Source organism: Papio anubis, chromosome 7 (genome assembly GCF_008728515.1).
Source record: "Papio anubis isolate 15944 chromosome 7, Panubis1.0, whole genome shotgun sequence".
NCBI classification, from domain to species: Eukaryota; Metazoa; Chordata; class Mammalia; order Primates; family Cercopithecidae; genus Papio; species Papio anubis.
In genome coordinates this window covers 115,857,207-115,876,898 of record NC_044982.1, presented here as the reverse complement: position 1 = coordinate 115,876,898, position 19,692 = coordinate 115,857,207, and the positions used below count along the sequence as shown (strand labels likewise).

Genomic DNA, 19,692 nt, shown 5'->3' with positions numbered 1-19,692 from the left:
TCTCCAGTCTCATCCAGGTCGCTGCAAATGCTGTTAATGCATTCCTTTCTATAGCTGAGTAGTATTCCATAGTATAAATATACGATAGTTTCTGTATCCACTCATTGAGTGATGGGCATTTGGGTTGGTTCCACAATTTTACAGTTGCGAATTGTGCTGCTATAGACGTGCACGTGAAAGTATCTTTTTCTTATAATGACTTATTTTCCTCTGGGTAGATACCCATTAGTGGGATTGCTGGATCAAATGGTAGTTCTACTTTTAATTCTTCAAGGAATCTCCATACTGTTTTCCATAGTGGTTGTACTAGTTTACATTCCCACCAGCAGTATAGAAATGTTCCCTGTTCACCGCATCCATCACAACATCTACTGTTTTTTGATTTTTTGATTATGGCCATTCTTGCAGGAGTAAGGTGGTAGCGCATTGTGGTTTTGATTTGCATTTCCCTGATCATTAGTGATGTTGAGCATTTTTTCGTATGTTTTTTGGCCATTTGTATATCTTCATTTGAGAATTGTCTATTCATATCCTTAGCCCAGTTTTTGATTGGATTGTTTTTGTTTTCTTACTGATTTGTTTGAGTTCGTTGTAGATTCTGAATATTAATCTTTTGTCAGATGTATAGATTGTGAAGCTTTTCTCCCACTCTGTGGGTTGTCTGTTTACTCTGCTGACTGTTACTTTTGCTGTGCAAAAGCTCTTTAGTTAAGTTCCAACTATTTATTTTTGTTTTTATTGCATTTGCATTTGGGTTCTTGGTCATGAAATCCTTGCCTAAGCCAATGTCTAGGAGGGTTTTTCCAATGTTATCTTCTAGAATTTTTATAGTTTCAAGTCTTAGATTTAAGTCCTTAATCCATCTTGAGTTCATTTTCACATAAGGTGAGAGATGAGGATCCAGTTTCATTCTTCTATATGTGGCTAGCCAATTATCCCAGCACCATTTGTTGAAAAGAGTGTCTTTTCCCCACTTTATGTTTTTGTTTGCTTTGTCAAAGATCAGTTGGCTGTAAGTATTTGGGTTTGTTTCCAGGTTCTCTGTTCTGTTCCATTGGTCTGTGTGCCTATTTTTATACCAGTACCATGCTGTTTTGGTGACTATGGCCTTATAGTATAGTTTGAAATCAGGTAGTGTGGTGTCTCCAGATTTGTTCTTTTTGCTTAGTCTTGCTTTGGCCATGTGGGCTTGTTTGTTTCATATGAATTTTAGAAGGGTTTTTTCTAATTCTGTGAAGAATGATGGTGGTATTTTGATGGAGATTGCACCGAATTTGTAGATTGCTTTTGGCAGTATGATCATTTTCACAATATTGATTCTACCCATCCGTGAGCATGGGCTGTGTTTCCATTTGTTTGTGTTGTCTGTGATTTATTTCAGCAGTGTTTTGCAGTTTTCCATGTAGAGGTCTTTCACTTCCTTGGTTAGGTAAATTCCAAAGTATTTTGAGTTTTTTTGCAGCTATTGTAAAAGGGGTTGAGTTCTTGAGATGATTCTCCGCTTGGTTGCTGTTGATGTATAGAAGAGCTATTGATTTGTGTACATTAATCTTGTATCCGCGTCTGGGCGCAGTGGCTCACACCTGTAATCCCAGCACTTTGGGAGACCGAGGCGGGTGGATCACAAGGTCAGGAGATCGAGACCATCCTGGCTAACATGGTGAAACCCTGTCTCTACTAAAAAATAAAAAATAAAAAAAATTAGCCGGGCGTGGTGGTGGGCACTTATAGTCCCAGCTACTCGGGAGGCTGAGGCAAGGAGAATGGCATGAACACGGGAGGTGGAGCTTGCAGTGAGCCGAGATCACGCCACTGCACTCCAGCCTGGGCGACAGAGCAAGACTCCATCTCAAAAAAATAAAAAATAAAAAATAAATCTTGTATCCAGAAACTTTACTGAATTCTTTTACCAATTCTAGGAGCTTTCTGGAGGAGTCTTCAGGGTTTTCAAGGTAAACGATCATATCGTCAGCAAACAGTGACAGTTTGACTTCCTCTTTACCTATTTGGATGCCCTTTATGTCTTTCTCTTGTCTGATTTCTCTGGCTAGGACTTCCAGTACTATGTTGAAGAGAAGTGGTGAGAGTGGGCATTCTTGTCATGTTCTCAGAGGGAATGCTTTCAGCTTTTCCCCATTCAGTGTTATATTGGCTGTGGGTTTGTCACAGATGGCTTTTATTACATTGAAGTATGTCCCTTGTATGCTGATTTGCTGCTGAGAGTTTTAATCATAAAGGGATACTGGATTTTGTCAAATGCTTTCTCTGCATCTATTTGAGATCACATAATTTTTGTTTTTAAATCTGTTTATGTGGTTTATCACATTTAATTGACTTGCATATGTTAAACCATCTCTGCATCCCTAGTATGAAATACGCTTGATCATGGTGGATTATCTTTTTGATATATTGTTGGATTTGGTTAGCTAGTATTTTGTTAAGGATTTTAGCATCTATGCTCGTCAAAGATATTAGTCTGTAGTTTTCTTTTTTGGTTATGTCCTTTCCTGGCTTTGGAATTAGGGTCATGTTGGTTTCATAGAATGAATTAGGGAGGGTTTCCTCTTTCTCTGTATTGTGGAATAGTGTCAAAAGAATTGGTACCAATTCTTCTTTGAATGTCTGATAGAATTCTGCTGTGAATCTGTCTTGTCCTGGACTTTTTGTTGTCGGTAATTTTTAAATTACCATTTCAGTCTCGCTGCTTGTTACTGGTCTGTTCAGGGTATCTAACTCCTGATTAAAGCTAGGAGGGTTATATTTTTCCAGGAATTTATCCCTCCCTTCTAGGTTTTCTAGCTTATGTGCGTAAAGGTGTTCATAGTAGTCTTGAATGATCTTTTATATTTCAGTGGTGTCAGTTTTAATATCTCCTGTTTTATTTCTTAATGAGATTATTTGGATTTTCTTTCTTTTCTTGGTTAATCCTGCTAATGGTCTATCGGTTTTATTTATCTTTCCAAAGAACCACAAATTAATGATTCTTTGATGTAAACCAAAATAAATTTTGTTTAATTTATCTTTTGTATTTTTTTGTTTGTTTGTTTCAGTTTCATTTAGTTCTGCTCTGATCTTGGTAATTTCCTTGCTTCCACTGGGTTTGGGTTTGGTTTGTTCTTGTTTCTCTAGTTCCTTGAGGTGTGACCTTAGAATGTCAGTTTGTGCTCTTTCAGTCTCTTTGATGTAGGCATTTAGGGCTATGAACTTTCCTTTTAGCACCCCTTTTGCTGCATCCCAGAGATCCTGTTAGATTGTGTCATTATTGTTGTTCATTTTGAAGAATTTTAAAATTTCCATCTTGATTTCGTTTTTGAACGAAAGCAGGTTTTGAACCTGCTCTTTCAGGAGCAGGTTATTTAATTTCCATGTATTTGCATGGCTTTGAAGGTTCCTTTTGAAATTGATTTCCAGTTTTATTCCACTGTGGTCTGAGAGAGCGCTTGATATAATTTCAGTTTTCTTAGATTTATTGAGGCTTACTTTATGGCCTATCATATGGTCTGTCTTGGAGAAAGTTCCATGCCCTGTTGAATAGAATGTGTATTCTGCGCTTGTTGGATGAAATGTTCTGTATATATCTGTTAAGTCCATTTGTTCCAAGGTATAGTTTAAATCTATTGTTTCTTCATTGACTTTCTGTCTTGATGCCCCATCCAGTACTATCAGTGGAGTATCGAAGTCCCCCAATATTATTGTGTTGCTGTCTATCTCATTTCTTAGGTCTGTTAGTAATTATTTTATAAATTTGGGAGCTCCAGTGTTAGGTGCATATATGTTTAGGATTGTGATGTTTTCCTGTTAGACTAAGGCCTTTTACCATTATATAATGTCCTCTTTGTTTCTTTTAACTGCTGTTGCTTTAAAGTTTGTTTTGTCTGATATAAGAATAGCTACCCCTGCTCACTTTTGGTGTCCATTTGCCTGAAATGCCTTTTCCCACCCCTTTACGTTAAGTTCATATGAGTCCTGATGTGTTAGGTGAGTCTCCTGAAGGCAGCAGATAGTTGGTTGGTGAGTTCTTATCCATTCTGCAGTTCTGTATCTTTTAAGTGGAGCATTTAGGCCATTTACATTCAGTGTTCGTATTGAGATGTGAGGTACCATTACATGCATCGTGCTATTTGTTGCCTGTGTACCTTTTTTTGTTTTTTGTTTTTGCTTTTTAACTTCTATTTTTGTTTTATAGATCCTGTGTGATTTATGCTTTAAAGAGGTTCTGTTTTGATGTGTTTCCAGGATTTGATTCAAGATTTAGAGCTCCTTTTAGCAGTCTTGTAGAGGTGGCTTGTTAGTGGTGAGTTCTCTCAGCATTTGCTTGTCTAGAAAAGACTGTATCTTTCCTTCATATATGAGGCTTAGTTTCACTGGATACAAAATTCTTGGCTGATAATTGTTGTGTTTGAGGAGGCTGAAGATAGGACCCCAATCTCTTCTAGCTTGTAGGGTTTCTGCTGAGAAATCTTCTGTTAATCTGATAGGTTTTCCTTTGTAGGTTACCTAGTGCTTCTGTCTCACAGCTCTTAAGATTCCTTCCTTGGGCTTAACTTTAGATAACCTGATGACAGTGTGCTTAGGTGATGATCTTTTTGTGACGCATTTCCCAGGTGTTCTTTGTGCTTCTTGTATTTGGATGTCTAGGTCTCTAGTAAGGCCGAAGGAGTTTCCCTTGATCATTCCCCAAATATATTTTCCAAACTTTCAGATTTCTCTTCTTCCTCAGGAATACCAGTTATTCTTAGGTTTGGTCATTTAACATAATCCAGACTTCTTGGAGTCTTTGTTCGTATTTTCTTATTCTTTTTTCTTTGTCTTTTTTGGATTGGGTTAATTGGAAGACCTTGTCTTTGAGCTCTGAATTTCTTTCTTCTACTTGTTTTTTATTCTATTGCTGAAACTTTCCAGAGCATTTTGCATTTCTGTAAGTGTGTCCAGTGTTTCCAGAATTTTTTATTGTTTTTTCTTTTGCTATCGATTTCCTTGAATATTTCTCCCTTCACTTCTTGTATCATTTTTTGGATTTCCTTGCATTGAGCTTCGCCTTTCTCTGGTTCATCCCTGATTAGCTTAATTAACCTCCTGCATTCTTTTTCAGGTAAATTAGGGATTTCTTCTTGGTTTGGATCCATTGCTGGTGAACTAGTGTGATTTTGGTGGGGGTATTACAGAGCCTTGTTTTGTCATATTACCAGAGTTGGTTTTCTGTTTCCATCTCATTTGGGTAGGCTTTGTCAGAGGGAACATCTAGGGCTGAAAGTTGTGGTTCAGGTTCTTTTGTCCCATGGGTTGTTCCCTTGATGTAGTATTCTCTGGCTCTTGTGAGTCAAACTGCAGTGATTGTTGTCTTTCTTCTGGGTCTGGCCACCCAGCAAGTCTGCCCAGCTCTAGGCTGGTATGGGGGTTGTCTGCACAGAGTCCTGTGATGTGAACCGTCTGTGGGTTTCCCAGCCGCAGATACCAGCATCTGTTTCAGTGGAGGTGGCAGGAGGGTGAAGTGGACTCTCTGAGTGCTCTTAGCTTTGGTGGTTTAATGCTCTATTTTTGTGCTGGTTGGCCTCCTGCCGGGAGGTTGTACTTCCCAGAGAGCATCAGCTGTGGTAGTGTAGAGAGGAACCAGAGGTGGGCGGGGTCCTAGAACTTCCAAGATTATATGCCCTTTGTCTTCAGCTACCAGAGTGAGTAGGGAACGACCATCAGGAAGGGGCGGAGCTAGACGGTGTCCAAGCTCAGACTCTTTGTGAGCGGGTCTCCCTGTGGCTGCTGTGGGGGCTGGGGGTGAGTTTACCAGGTTAATGGAGTTGTGTACCTAGGAGGATTATGGCTGCCTCTGCTGAGTCATGCAGGTTGTCAGGGAAGTGGTGGAAAGCCGCAGTCACAGACTTCACCCAGCTCCCACGCAAACCAAAGGGCCAGTCTCACTCCCACCAAGCCCTGCGGAACAGCCCTGAGTCTGTTTGCAGGCGGTGGGTGAGCCAGGCTTGAGAACTTGCCCCAGGCTGCTTGACTCCCAGCTGTGAAAGAAAAGGACTTGATTCTTCCCCAGCCCGTGGAGTCTGCACACCTGATTCACACCGTTTCCAGAGTTCTGGCCGAGAGGTTTCTCCCCAGCTTGAAATTGTTAGAGTTCAGTTGGAGATTTCCTTCTCCCTGTGGTGTTTTCCCCTGCACTCCTGTGATTGCCCTCCCAAAGGATCCTTGTGGTGCCAGGCGGAATGGCCTGCCTGGGGACCTAGTGAGCTCCCAGCGCCTTTCTCGCTGCTTCCTCTACCCCTGTATTTTGCTTGGCTCTCTAAATAGACTCCACTCCAGGTAAGGTCGGAAACTTCTCCCTCAAACAGCCTTCAGTTTCTCCAGTGGGGATGTGTGTTCAGGAGAGGAGAATCTCCCTTTCCCACTTCCACAGCTGGGGCATTTGGGGCACTCACAGTGTTTGGGGTGTCTCCCAGGTCCTGCATGAGCAATCCACTGCCTTCAGAAATCCACTTCCTATGGGTCCTTTCAGGATTGCTGGTTTGTTCTTGCAGTCAGCCTGGAGCTTAAAGTCACAATGCAAGCCTCCGCACACTGCTCTGTCCATCCAAGTCGGAGCTGCAATCTATTCCTGCCTCCTGTCTGCCATGATGATCCAAAGAATGCTCTCTGCTAGACAGTACCTCAGGAAGCATTTAATCCGGGAATGGATCCTCAGACTGGATTACTGTTTGAGGAAATAGGGATTTCATGACCAAATAAGAATGAGAAATGCTAGGTTAACAAACAGAACAGGTGCTAGGAGTCTTTAACATACTAATATGTGTGGCAAATCTCTACAGTCTCCCAAATTTGATTGTTGTTCTCTTTCTTATTTTACAGTATACGTGTTAACATTTCCCAAAAGTAATATTCTGTGGAACTGTACTTTTGTTCACACTCTTACTATGTTTGGAGTAATAAGCACCATGTAAATCTGACTCCATTCTGAATAATGAATTCTGAATAATGTTAGAATGAACATTCCTGGGAAATAACAATTTAGTAGATTCCTAATGAAGGGCCGGAGAGAAAGAATATTTTCTATGATACTTTACCTTTCAAATGAGCTTAGAAATTTTGAAAGAAATTTCAAAACTAATCTATTTTCAAAGAAATGTTATGAAAAATGAACAAAATTTGGATTCCAAAAAGAAAATGTAAATGTACCAACTCACAGCTGTAGTTGGTGTGAGTGGGCGTCAAATTAGGATAATTGGGGATCTGCTTAACCAAGGGTGCAACACGCCTAGTGCAGAATTTAATGATCTCCACCTTCAGAAACTTTCAAGTACATGTATTGGTTAAACTAACAATTATAAACTGTTACTAAGTGACACTTTAGCAGTCACAAATCTAGTGTATTAAAACTGGAGCCATCAACCACAGCGTAGCTAGATTTTGAAAGTTAATTCTCAGAAATATTAGGAGTAGCTCTGATGACTTACTGAATATAAAGCCAGGTCTGGGCGGGCGCCGTGGCTCATACCTGTAAACCCAGCACTTTGGGAGGCCAAGATGGGCACATCACTTGAGGTCAGGAGTTTGAGACTAGCCTGGCCAACATGGTGAAACCCCATCTCTGCTAAAAATACAAAAATTAGCCAGGCGTGGTGGCACATGCCTATAATCCCAGCTACTCAGGAGGCTGATGCAGGAGAATTGCTTGAACCCAGGAGGCAGAGGCTGCAGTGAGCCGAGATCACACCACTGCACTCCAGCCTGGGCAACAGACTCCATCTCAAAAACGAACAAACAAAAAAGCCAGATCAGGAGAAACATCATCATTCTTTAGGAACTTCCACGGAACAATTCAGATTCTGCTACTTACAGCCTTGTGCAGGCCCTTAGGTTTCAGTGACCGGGTCAGTGTGAAGCTGCTGCCAAGCATTAGAGCAGCAGGTCAGAGTGGACAGCAGTGTTCACATTTGAAAATGTAATACCTTTTCTCAAAAAGATTTCCCAGCTGCCTTTGGCTTGATGCAGATTTACATGGTGTTTACATACCGTTCTAAATATAGTAGCAGTATGAACAAAGGTATACAAGCTATAAAGTTCCTTCTTGTTCAGTAACCAAGCAAATCGAGAGCACATCCTGTTTAGGAAATAAGCCTGGAAAGCGAGGATGGGACCAGTCTGGAGGGCTTTGAACACTATGCTGAGATGTTTAGACTTATTCTGGAGGCTGTTTGGTGTACTTATAATGGATGAACTTTATGTTATGTAAATCATACTTCAGTAAAGCTGTTAAAAGGAAAGAAAGACTGGATAGTTGAAACTATTAAACATACTTTTTTTTCCTAGTGTAAAACAGCAATAGTTACACAGTCCTAGGACATTTCTATTGCTCAAAACACCTGAGCTTAAAATCAATCTATCTAAAGTCTTCATAAAATTAAAGTGTCCAGAAATTCTCAAAGACTTTTATAAATGCCAACCAGTCATCAAGGGCCCAAAGCAAACATGAAAAATACAGCTCGCTAGGCCACATGTAGTAAAAACCTTTGTTTCTTAGAGTCAGGCTGGTTGCTTTCCCTTCTGCCACCAGAGTAGTTATCTCATTGCGCTCTTAATTTACATTTCCCTAATGACTAATAATGTCATTTTCATGTGCTTATTCTATGTTTTCTTTGATGAAATGACTATTCAAAGCTTTTGCCTTTTTGTTTTTTTTTTTAAACTTTGGTTGTGTTCTTATTGAGTTGTAAGAGTTCATTATATATTTGGGGTATAAGTTTTTTTTTTTTATCAGATATATGATTTGGAAATACTGTCTGCCAGTCTGTTGCTTTTCATTTACTTAGTTGTGGGTTGTTTTTTGTTGTTGTTGTTTTTGTTTCTTGTTTTGTTTTCTTTTTAGTGCAGAGGTATTTGTTTTTAATAGAATCTAATTTATCAGGGCATACTTTCTTTTATGTCTTGTGCATTTGGTGTAGCATCTAAAAATTCTTTGCTCACTCAAGACATGAAGTCTTCTAGAAGTTTAGTTCTCAGATTAAGACTATGCGATATTTTGTTAATTTTTATATATGGTGTGAGTTCATTACTTTGCACGTGGATATACTGTTGTCTCAGCACCAGTTGTTGAAAAGACTATTCTTCTCACATTGAAATTTCTTGACACCTTGGCCAAAAATCAATTGACCACAAATATAAGGGTTTATTTCTGGACTCTAAATTATCTCATTGATCAATGTGCCTATTCATATGTCTTGATTACTGTAGCTTTACAGTAAATTTTGAAGTTAGGTAATGTAAATCCTCCAACATTTTTTCATTCTTTTTCATAATTGTTTTGGCTATTCTAGGTCTTTTGCATTTCTTCTAGCATGTTAATAGTTGCCTTATTAACAACTTGGAGTTGTTCAGTTCATGAACATGGAATATCTGTGTACTTAGATCTTCTTTAATTTCTCTCTGCGATGTGTTGTTGTTTTTTCCCTGTACAAATCTTACACTTCTTTTAAGTTTATTCTTGAGTATCTTAAAATTTATTACTATTTTTGTTAAATTTATTTCTAAGTATTTTAGTTCTTTTTGATGCTATTATGAGTGGAATTTGTGAACTGAATTGATTTCTTAATTTCATTTTTTGATTGTTCCTAAAATATAGAAATACAGTCGGTTTTCATATCTTCTGACCTTGCTAGCCTTATTTATTAGTTTTAGTTGTTTTTTTTTTTTCCCAGTAAACTCATGAGGGTTTTCTGCATAGATAATTATGTCATTCACAAATGAAATAGTGTTACTTCTTCCTTTCCCATCGGTATTCCTTTCTCTTTTTCTGACCTTTTTGCACTGGCTAGGACTTCTAGTACTAAGGAGTGAGAAACTAATATCCTTGTCTTGTTTCTAATCTTAGGGAAAAAGCATTTAATCTTTCACCATTATATACAGTGCTCACTGTAGGCTTTTCAGGTTGAGGAATTTTACTTTTTCTAGTTTGTTGAGAGTTTTTATCATGAATGGGTGTTTCATTTTGTCAAATGCTTTTTCTGTGTCTAGTGAGATGACTAGTGGTTTTTCTTTTTTCTCTTAATGTGATGTGTTGAATTGATTTTGGAACGTTAAACTGTCTTGAATTCCTATGATAAATTCTACTTGGTCATGGCATGTAAATTCTTTAATGTGTTACCAAATGTGGCTTGCTAGCATTTTGGTAAGGAGGTTTATACTGTGATCATAAGGGATACTGTCTGTTGCTTTCTTTTCATGTGTCATGTTTCTTTCTTTTCTTTGTCGGGCTTCGATAACGGAGTAATACTGAACTCACAGGAATGAATTGGGAAATGTTTCTCTTTCTCTATTTCCTGAAAAAGTTTGTGAAAGATTAGTATTATTTTCAAATATTTGATAACATCCAGCAGTAAAGCCATTTGGGCTTAGAATTTTCTTTGTGTAGGAAGATTTTTACTTACTAATTCAATTTCTCTATTATAGGTCTGTTCAGACTTCATGTTTCTTCTTGATAATTCGGCAGTTTATGTTCTTCTAAGAATTTGTCCTCTTCCTCTTAAGATGTGTGATTTGTTGGCAATTTTTTTCCCCAAAATATTCCCTTAAAGCTTTTTTAGCATCTGTAGGGTTGGTAGTATTGTACCATGATAAAGAAGTCCCTTCTTTTATTCTTGATTTGAGTAACTTGTGTCTTCTCTTAGTTTCCTAGTCTTCTCCCTGAGATAGAAGCTTAAGTAATTCATTTGAGACCTCTCTTCTTTCTGATGTAGGTAAAGCACTACATTTCCCTTAAAGTACCACTTTAGCTGCATCCTGTAATTTTTAATACGTTGTGTTTTTATTTTTATAGTGTTAAAAAAGTTGTGTTTTTGAGGCAGAGTCTCACGATCACCCAGGCTGGAGTGCAGTGACACAATTATGACCCACAGCAGCCTCAACCTCCTGGGTTCAAGTGATCCTCCTGCCCCAGCCTCCCAAGTAGCTGGGACTACAGGTGCACACCACCATGCCTGGATAATTTTTTGTATCTTTTGTAGAGATAGGGTATCAGTATGTTGCCCAGGCTGGTCTTAAATTTCTGGGCTCAAGTGATCCACCACTTCAGCCTCCCAAAGTGCTGGGTTTATATAGGCATGAGCCACCATGCCTGGCCTGTTAAAACAATATTTTTAAATTTTTCTTATGATTTCTTCTTTGACCCTAGGATTGTTTAAGAGCATGTTTAATTTTCAAATATTTGGGGTTTTCTCAGATTTTTTTTAATTCTGTCATTTTTTGCTTTCATGTCTTGGGGCTTTTTTGTTAGATGTGTATGCATTTATAATTGTTATACTCAAAGAAGAAATAACATCATTCAATAATAGTAGCAGATTTCAATATTCTACTGTCAAAAACTGCTAAAACAATTAGACAAAGTTAGAAAGGATATAGAATATTTAAGTAACTCTGTCGACCAACTTGACCAAACTGACATTATGAATCTTCATAATCTTCTTTATAAGAAACTGCAGATACAGATTTCTTTTCAGGCACACATGGAACAGCCTCCAGGATAGACCACATGCTAGGACACAAAACAAGTCTTCTTAATACATTTTAAAAGACCAAAATCATATAGAGTGTGTTCTCTGACCACAACAGAATTAAATTAGATATCCACAGTAAGCCTGCTGTTTGTCTGGGGCCTGCTTCCTCTTGCTATAAAAGTAGTAAACAGGTCAGGTGTGGTGGCTCCTGCCTGTAATCCCAGCACTTTGGGAGGCCAAAGCGGGTGGATAGCATGAGCTCAGGAGTTTAAGACCAACCTGGGCAACATGGCGAAACCCCATCTCTACTAAAAGTACAAAAAATTAGCCAGGCGTGAATGCGCATGTCTGTGGTCCTAGCTGCTGAGGAGGCTGAGATGGGAGGATTGCTTGAGCCTGGGAGGTGGAGGCTGCAGTGAGCCATGATCGTGCCACTGCACTCCAGCCTGGGTGATAGAGCGAAACCCTGCATATGCAGGCATCCATTCCGGCCCCTCCACATTGTCTTCATGGGACTTTGGGGGCATGGGAAACTGACAAACACAAACGAGAAACTCTAGCTGCCTCCACTGCCATGAGTAATAAAGTTCTTTGTCTCTGATGCAGCACTTGTATCATATGCCAGCACCCATGAAACAGTAATAAGCTAACTTGTTAGCTTATCAGTAAGGTAGACTCTCAGATCCTGCTTGGTTCCTGACAGTTTCTTTAGTTCTTAGAATATACTTAAATAGCCACTTTGAAGTCTTTGTTAAATCCAGTATCTGAGGACATTCCAAGAAAGACATTTTGTAATGACTGCCTTTTTTACCCCCTGAGTATGAGTCACACTTTATTTCTTTGCATGTTTCTTCATTTTTGTTGAATCTTGGATATTTTGGATAGTAAATTGTAGCAACCATGGATTCTGACTCTTTCTCCCACCCCCTAGCAGTTGTTCTTGTTTTGTTTGTTTAATAACTTGCCTGTACTAAATCTGTGATTTCTGCCTCTCCCAGAGTATACAACCACAGATGTTTCTGTTTAGTGTTTAGTTTTGATTATCTTTTTATTTGTGTTTTCTAAATGTCTCTGTTTAGATTTTGCCCTGTGTCTGCATAGATTAGTGTTGAACCAAAGATTGGTCAGAAGTTATGCTCAAATACCTCAAGCCAAAAAGCCTACCACTTTGAGCTGATGAGTCTTTGTGTGGTTTGGTGAGTGCTTTCAAAATCTGGATTATTTTTTACTTTTCCTAGCCTTTGCTTTCTACCAGGCTCTCTCAGTTGTCTTGTGAACACACACACACAGGTTTCATCTGCCAGGGGTATGTGAGTGGCTCGGGCCTGCTGCAGTCCCTACGGCACATACACATGGCCTTCAGTCAACCTAGGATGTGTGCAGAGGTTATTAAGCCTTCTCACCACTTTCTCACCTCATGGAATACCTTGTTCAATGGCTAGTCTACCATCCGTTGCTTACCTCAGTAAGATACAACCTCAGGCTAGCAGGACACTGGCCCTTCCTATTCACTTGCCACCAGGATTGCTCCTCTAATTGACAGCACTCCATATCAAATGAGCTTCTCTGGCAACAGCAGCAAAGCCACTGGTTTGTAGGGCCTGCTGTAGCCTGGTTGTACAGTCACTCTAACAGAGCTATGGGGGAATGGTTCAGACACTTGTTTGTGTGTGAAGTGTGGTAATTTTCATGAACAGATGCTTCTCAGCTTGTTATATGTCTTTGGTCAGTTTCCAGTTTTTGACAGTTTTTTTCCGCTTTATAGTTGCTTTGGGGGAAGAGGATTTGTCAGTCTCAAACCATCATGCCAGGAGTCTAAAGTCCCAATCTACATCATCTTGCCATTGATGCTGGTGTAACTTAACTGCCTGTTTGATTCTCTGTGATCACATAAGTTGCTTTCTCTTACCTGCTCAGCTAGGATATGGAACAGCAGCAATAGAATCAACCTGGGGAAAGTTGATATAGAACACTGGGACCATAGTGGGCATGGATTTTTCCCATGGTTAATTAGGAATGATTTACAATGATCAGGCATTGTTTATACTTTTATTTCCTGTATAACTAATAAAATATATTTGCTTTACAAATGGTATATCATTATATAAATGTTATTTATATACACTTTGTATCAACCAGAGATTAAAATATTGCCTTTTGTAATGAGATTCTAGAAACATTGTCTTCATTGTACTCATTTCTCCCTGAATTTCCTTCCATTTATTAATTCGATAAATATATACTTGGTTATCTAAAGTATACAGAGGCATGTTCAGTGATTCCAAGATGAAGCTGATACGTATTTTGTCCTTAAGGAGCTTATAGATTAGTGGAAGTAATACAATGTAAACATGAAAAATGGAAATAGGACGTGCTGGATGCCATTAAAGAGTTACAGATCTGTGCTATGGAAGTTCAGTAGGGTAATTGAGTTTTCCCTATCTAAGTGATTCTATTATATCACTCATTACTCCCATCCCCTCATCCTCCCTGCTTGCATTCCCTCCCCAGCTGCTTTCCTACTGAAATCCTTATGTCGTTACTCATTCAAGCTAGTCATAGTAAATAACATGTATGCAGAGCTTCCACGGGCACTTTTCTTGTTTGCTATTTGTCTAGGTCATATCAGCTTGGGGTTTAGGTAGGGAGCATTATTATTCCTAATTTACAGATAAGGAAACTGACATCAGAGTGACTTGCCCAACCTTGCATATTAGAAGAGTCAAGTTTTGAACATAGGTCTTTGTACTCGAAATCCTGGGCTCTTTTCAGTATGCTCTGCTGCCTCTCACCCAGCAAACTCTCTCTCCTCTAGCCAGTAGATAGTTGAGAAGAATTAAGTTTGATGAGCTGGGTCAGAATTGGAGGCAGCTTAGTGTGTTTCTAGATGAACACACAAATGAGGCAGCAAAGCAAGACTGTTCAGGCTACTTTTTGAATCATTTCCCAATAAGGGTTTTTAATGACTTAATTTTACAATAATCAGAGATCCATATTTTCATTTGCATCTCATTTCATTGGTGTTGAATTGTTAAACAAAACATATTCAAAACCAAATTATTCATCATCTCCCTCTCAGTCTGTTCTCTCTTAACATTTCCTTTCTCTAGTAATGACACCTCTAGCTCCGCAGTCTTCTAAGCTAGTAACTTGGAAGTCTTTGACTCCTTCCTAACCTTTATCTCAGCATCTAATCCTATCATTTCCAGCCTACCTCATAGGGTTATTGTGTAAGTAAACTGACAAAATATATAAAGAAAAACTCTGAAAGCTGTGAATGAGAGGTATTTATTTCCTCTAAGGCAGTGCATCTGTTGATGTGTACAGTACTACAAGGCCTCAGCAACCATTCAGAGTTAATGTTTTGTAGTATTTAGTGAAGCGTGTACTTAACGTCAGAGCTGAAACTGCATAATCTTAACATTCTTATGGCAGTCTGCACTCTTAAGAGCACTACCAAGGGAGGAGAGAAAAGGGAGAGAGAACAAGGCTCTCTTGTGTGATTTGCACGAGAACTGGAAGTCACGTTTTCAGACTCCGCTTGGCTATATCCAGAGGTCTTTTAAACTGAAAACCAAAGTTGATTTTATTAATACCACTCCACCACTCATTCTCTGTGACCTAGGGCAAGTGATTTAGCAGTGTCAGTCTCTACATATAAGTTAGAGATAATGATTGTACCTATTTTTTAGAGCTGCTGTAAGGATTGAATGATCTACAGCCAGAGTGCCATATATAAGGTATATAAGTGGTAGCTATTGGATTACTCTTCTCCCTCTCCACCTATCTAGAGATTTTAGGTTGGTCCTCCTTTGCCAATTCCCTGAGATAGATAATTTATTTCATGTGGCATATTTATTTAGACTGCATCACATTACACTCTCACAGTTCACAAACATTTCCAGGAGGTTGTTGCTCCACCACTTCATTCAAAACTAGGTTCACAGTTTTCATGTTTTCCTCTCTACGTCTCTCCTACTAATTTCCCTTTACGGTTCGAACATGATTCTGATGAACTCTTTCAGTTAAAAACTGTGAGATTAAACTTGTACTCTCTGACTCCAAAGTAAAAGAGATTTTAGGTTCAATATTAGGAATACATTTCTACAATCAGGACTGTCCATGAGTAGAATGGGCTGCCTTGGAAGTCATAAAGTTACCCATGGCTACCTCTATACAAAAGTGGCTTTTGACTAGCAGCTTTGGCTTGCCACTGCTTCCTTTCTCCGATCCAGTCCCTGAGGTCTGCAAGCCATTTCATTATACTCGCAGTGAAGAGTTTAATAAACAGATTAGCTACCTGACTTGCATTTTTTTGGCTTTGGAATTTTTGGTTCAGGATTTTATACTGTCATAGCTAAATGAATTGACAAAACAGCAAAGTATAATGAAGAAGTTTATCAACCTTTCCCCACAGGATTACCAAATACAGAGGTGCAGGGTTAGTATTAGACGAAAGTTGAAGATGTGGCCCTCAGTTCTCCTGCAAAGGAGCTCTGCAGTGAAGTCACGACAGCCATGGGCCTCTGAATGCAGCTAGGGTCATCCATACTATTCCATATGTTAAAGTAGAAGAAAATAGTGAAGTCATTTGCGAGACTTTTATGCAAAATTTGACAGATGTTGCATGCTGCTTTCAGGATTAAGAAAATTACATGGGCACTGCCGTGCCCTCTGTGAGATGTTTTATTCTCAGCTGTCACCCTCCTTGTCCCTTGCCCATAACCATTATAGTGGCCAGAAAGTCTGCTTGCCCTCCAGTGATGTGTTTTGAATAGTGCCCATTAGTTTTCAGTAGTTACCCTGGCCTGCATGTTAGCCTTCAGTTTAATGGCCTTTTTTATGTTCATTCATTTTATTTTATTTCCCATCGTGGTTTTGTTTATTTCTTTTTTGTTTTTTGTTTTTTCTGTTCTCTTTTTTAAAACCGTCGTGGTTTGCCCTTCATATTCCCCAATGTTTGCACATGACAAGATGTTGCCATCCCAACATTACCTCCCACTTCACTGACCAGTGCCACTACTGACCATCTAGCACCAGCCACAACGGGACCATTGCCTTCAGCTCCTCGGGATGTCGTGGCCTCCCTGGTCTCTACCCGCTTCATCAAATTGACGTGGCGGACACCTGCATCAGATCCTCATGGAGACAACCTTACCTACTCTGTGTTCTACACCAAGGAAGGGATTGCTAGGTAAGTGCCTGTGTGTCTGCAGCCAGTTTGGTCACGGCAGCCTTGTCACGCTCACCCTGGCTCTTGGTATCTGTACTAATTTTTAGTCCAGAAAATAAGATCACAGAGATGCATCTTCCCTAATTTTAGGTCATTAAATAATCTCCCAAACAAACTAAAGTCCTGGTAGTCTCTCCTTTTCTGGGATGACTTAGGGAGAGGACAGATACAGCTATTGAGGTGGAAGTATTTAAATGTAACTAGGACTGCCCTTTTTTCATAAGATTCAGTCAGTATAAATTCTAGAGATTAAGGTAGACTTAATTTATTAAAGTAATCTTAAATGAATATTTGCCACACCCTTATGTGGTGTGAGTTGCGGAGCTCTAGGGGTTCTCCTTGATGAAGCAAGAGTAGTTAGTGATGACTTTACCTAAAATAGCATTTTCATTACATTCCTCTTCATTTCCACCCCCTCAGGAGCTCACATTGCTCAGAGGAGAAGATCCATAATGTCCAGGCTGCTTTATGCCACAGGCTGGCTTCACTTTATATGTCCAACTTGCTTTTCCTTTTTTCCCAATGTAACTGACTTTCTAGTGAAACCAGTCTAATCACGATAGCCTTTTTTTCCAGTATTTTCTCTTCAGTCACTTCCCCTTGCCCCTTGCTAAGCTAAAGGTAAATTCAGTTAATCCTTCTTGGCCCAGGTTAAGCCCCATTAAGTTCTCAAAAAACTTTCCCCACCTTTTCAGCACATAGAGTGTTTCCCTTGTACGTGTGTTTGTATGCCTAATATTGGCACTTGATTGTGGTAATATGTGATCTTTTACTACCTTAAGCTGTTAATTCTTCAATTATGTTACATGTATTTGTGCTGTTTTCCCAACCAGATTATAAACTCTTTGGAAGGAACCATGGCACATGCTGACTGTTCACACATTGCTGAGTAAATTCCTTCACTGTGCTCTTCCAACCAGAATAAGAAAGCTAAGATACCTGTTTTAGTAGGAGCGCTAACACATCCGCTAAAGCTTACATTTCCATTAGCATGCTTATAGTTGATGTATATTATAGTTAATACCACACTGGCAAGTTCAGCAAGTGCAGGACCCTTTCTTTAATACTCTCAAGAAGTCTAAGTGACATAATTGAAGACCAATAGATGGAGTTACCTGAATGCTGTACTGTATGTTATGAGTTTTACAAGGGTAGGAAAACATAGTTCTATACATAAAAAAGGTAAGACATTCCCACCGAACAGCAAGTTTCAATATCACCATTAAAATATCTTCAATAGATTTTGAAATCTCATTGCAAATCTCATAAGCTGTCACAGAGGAAAGAAGCCATTTAGTAATTCTGTGTAATAAACTTTATTTCTACAATAGGTGTTTTGCTCTTATTGTGCCTTCTACCAGAAATGCATTTTCCTCACATTAATTACATCTGGCTTCTTATCTGTCATCCTTAGATGACATCTCCTCAGGCCTTCCCTGAATACCAACCCAAACTTAGCCCCTCGGTGACTGTCACACAGTGGGGTATCAGAGCCAGCTTGTTCCCAAGCTAATTGTTTAATGCTCGGGAAATTTTGCAAACCCAATGACATGACTTGGCAGCTTGAAATTGGGCACGGTGGGAGTATTTACAGTGACAAATGCTACAAACCAGAGCCAGTTGTTAAACATTCACCAGAACACCACTGCTGTCACATCACCCATTTTTTGGTATGTGTGTGGTATTTTTTTGTTTCGCTTTTTTATTTTGGGTTTTTTTTTTTTTTTGAGAGCACTTATTACTCTCTGAAATTTTCTCTTTTATTAGCTTATTTATTCTGTCTGTCTTGTCCAATAGTGTTCTCCAGCACCTGGAACATTTAGTAACACTGGCATTTAGTAACACTCAGTAAATATTTATTAAGTAAATACATTAATTTCAATCAGTGGAGAAATAATAGATAATTCAAGTAATCATGTTGAGATTGATTAATCATTTGGTGGGAAAAATAAAAGTTATATCTCTGTCTTAAATTATAGATGGATTAAGAGATAAATATTTTTAAAATCTATAAACATATTAGAAGAAAATGCAGAAATGATTTTTATCATTTGGAGAACAGGAAAGGGCTTTTAAAGGGAGACAGCAAATCGGGAAGCCATAACAGGAAACAGTAATAAAGTTACAAATTATAAGTAAAAGATATCCCAAGAGACAGATAATACAAGCAGATGATTCATAGTACTGGAAAGCCCATTAGAGTTAAAAAAAAAAAAAAAAAAAAGGTTTTCACCATCACAGGCAATCTTGGAAGCAAAATGATGAGGGTTTTTTGTTTGTTTGTTTGTTTGTTTGAGACAAAGTCTCACTGGGTCACCCAGGCTGGAGTGCAGTGGCACGATCTTGGCTCACTGCAGCCTCCACTTCTCAGGTTCCAGCGATTCTCCTGCCTCAGCCTCCCAAGTAGCTGGGATTACAGGTGCCTGCCACCACGCCCAGCTAATTTTTGTATTTTTAGTAGAGACGGGGTTTCACCATGTTGGCCAGGCTGGTATTGGACTCCTGACCTCAGGTGATCCACCTCGGCCTCCCAAAGTGCTGGAATTACAGGCATAAGCCACTGCGCCTGGCCAAGTTATCATTTTTCATCTATAAAGCTAGCAAAAATTTTAAGTTGATAATATCCAATGTTCAATGAGTTGACAGCTAGGAGGAAACCACTCTAGGTTATTGGTGGCAGTATAAATTAGAATAGTCTAGGGAAGGTGATTTGGCAGAATTTTAACATATTTTAAATATACATAGCCTTCCATCACACTTCTAGGTAACTGTCCTGTAAGACATACAGATATATGTATGCATTGGGCCCTCATACAAACACGTTTATTTATAGCATTGTTTGCAAGATTATAAAAGGAGACTATGTAAATATCCACTGGTAGAAGAATGGTCATATAATATACAGTCGTGCGTCACATAACAGTGCTTCAGTCAGACAGACTGCGTATACAATGGTGATCCCATAAGATT

General features: G+C 39.1%; 1 protein-coding gene across 8 annotated transcripts in view; it reads left to right on the top strand.

Moving 5' to 3' along the window:
- The window catches only part of NEO1 (neogenin 1), a 266,759-nt gene that overhangs the window by 174,752 nt on the left and 72,315 nt on the right, over positions 1–19,692 (top strand). For 5 of the 8 annotated variants that reach the window (XM_021940692.2, XM_021940691.2, XM_021940696.2 and 2 more), the window contains exon 8: positions 16,464–16,683. In XM_021940692.2, coding sequence (XP_021796384.1) covers positions 16,464–16,683 — 220 coding nt within the window. The remainder of the gene's footprint in view (positions 1–16,463; positions 16,684–19,692) is intronic. The other 3 variants (XM_021940695.2, XM_021940697.2, XM_021940693.2) reach the window with 1 other exon arrangement.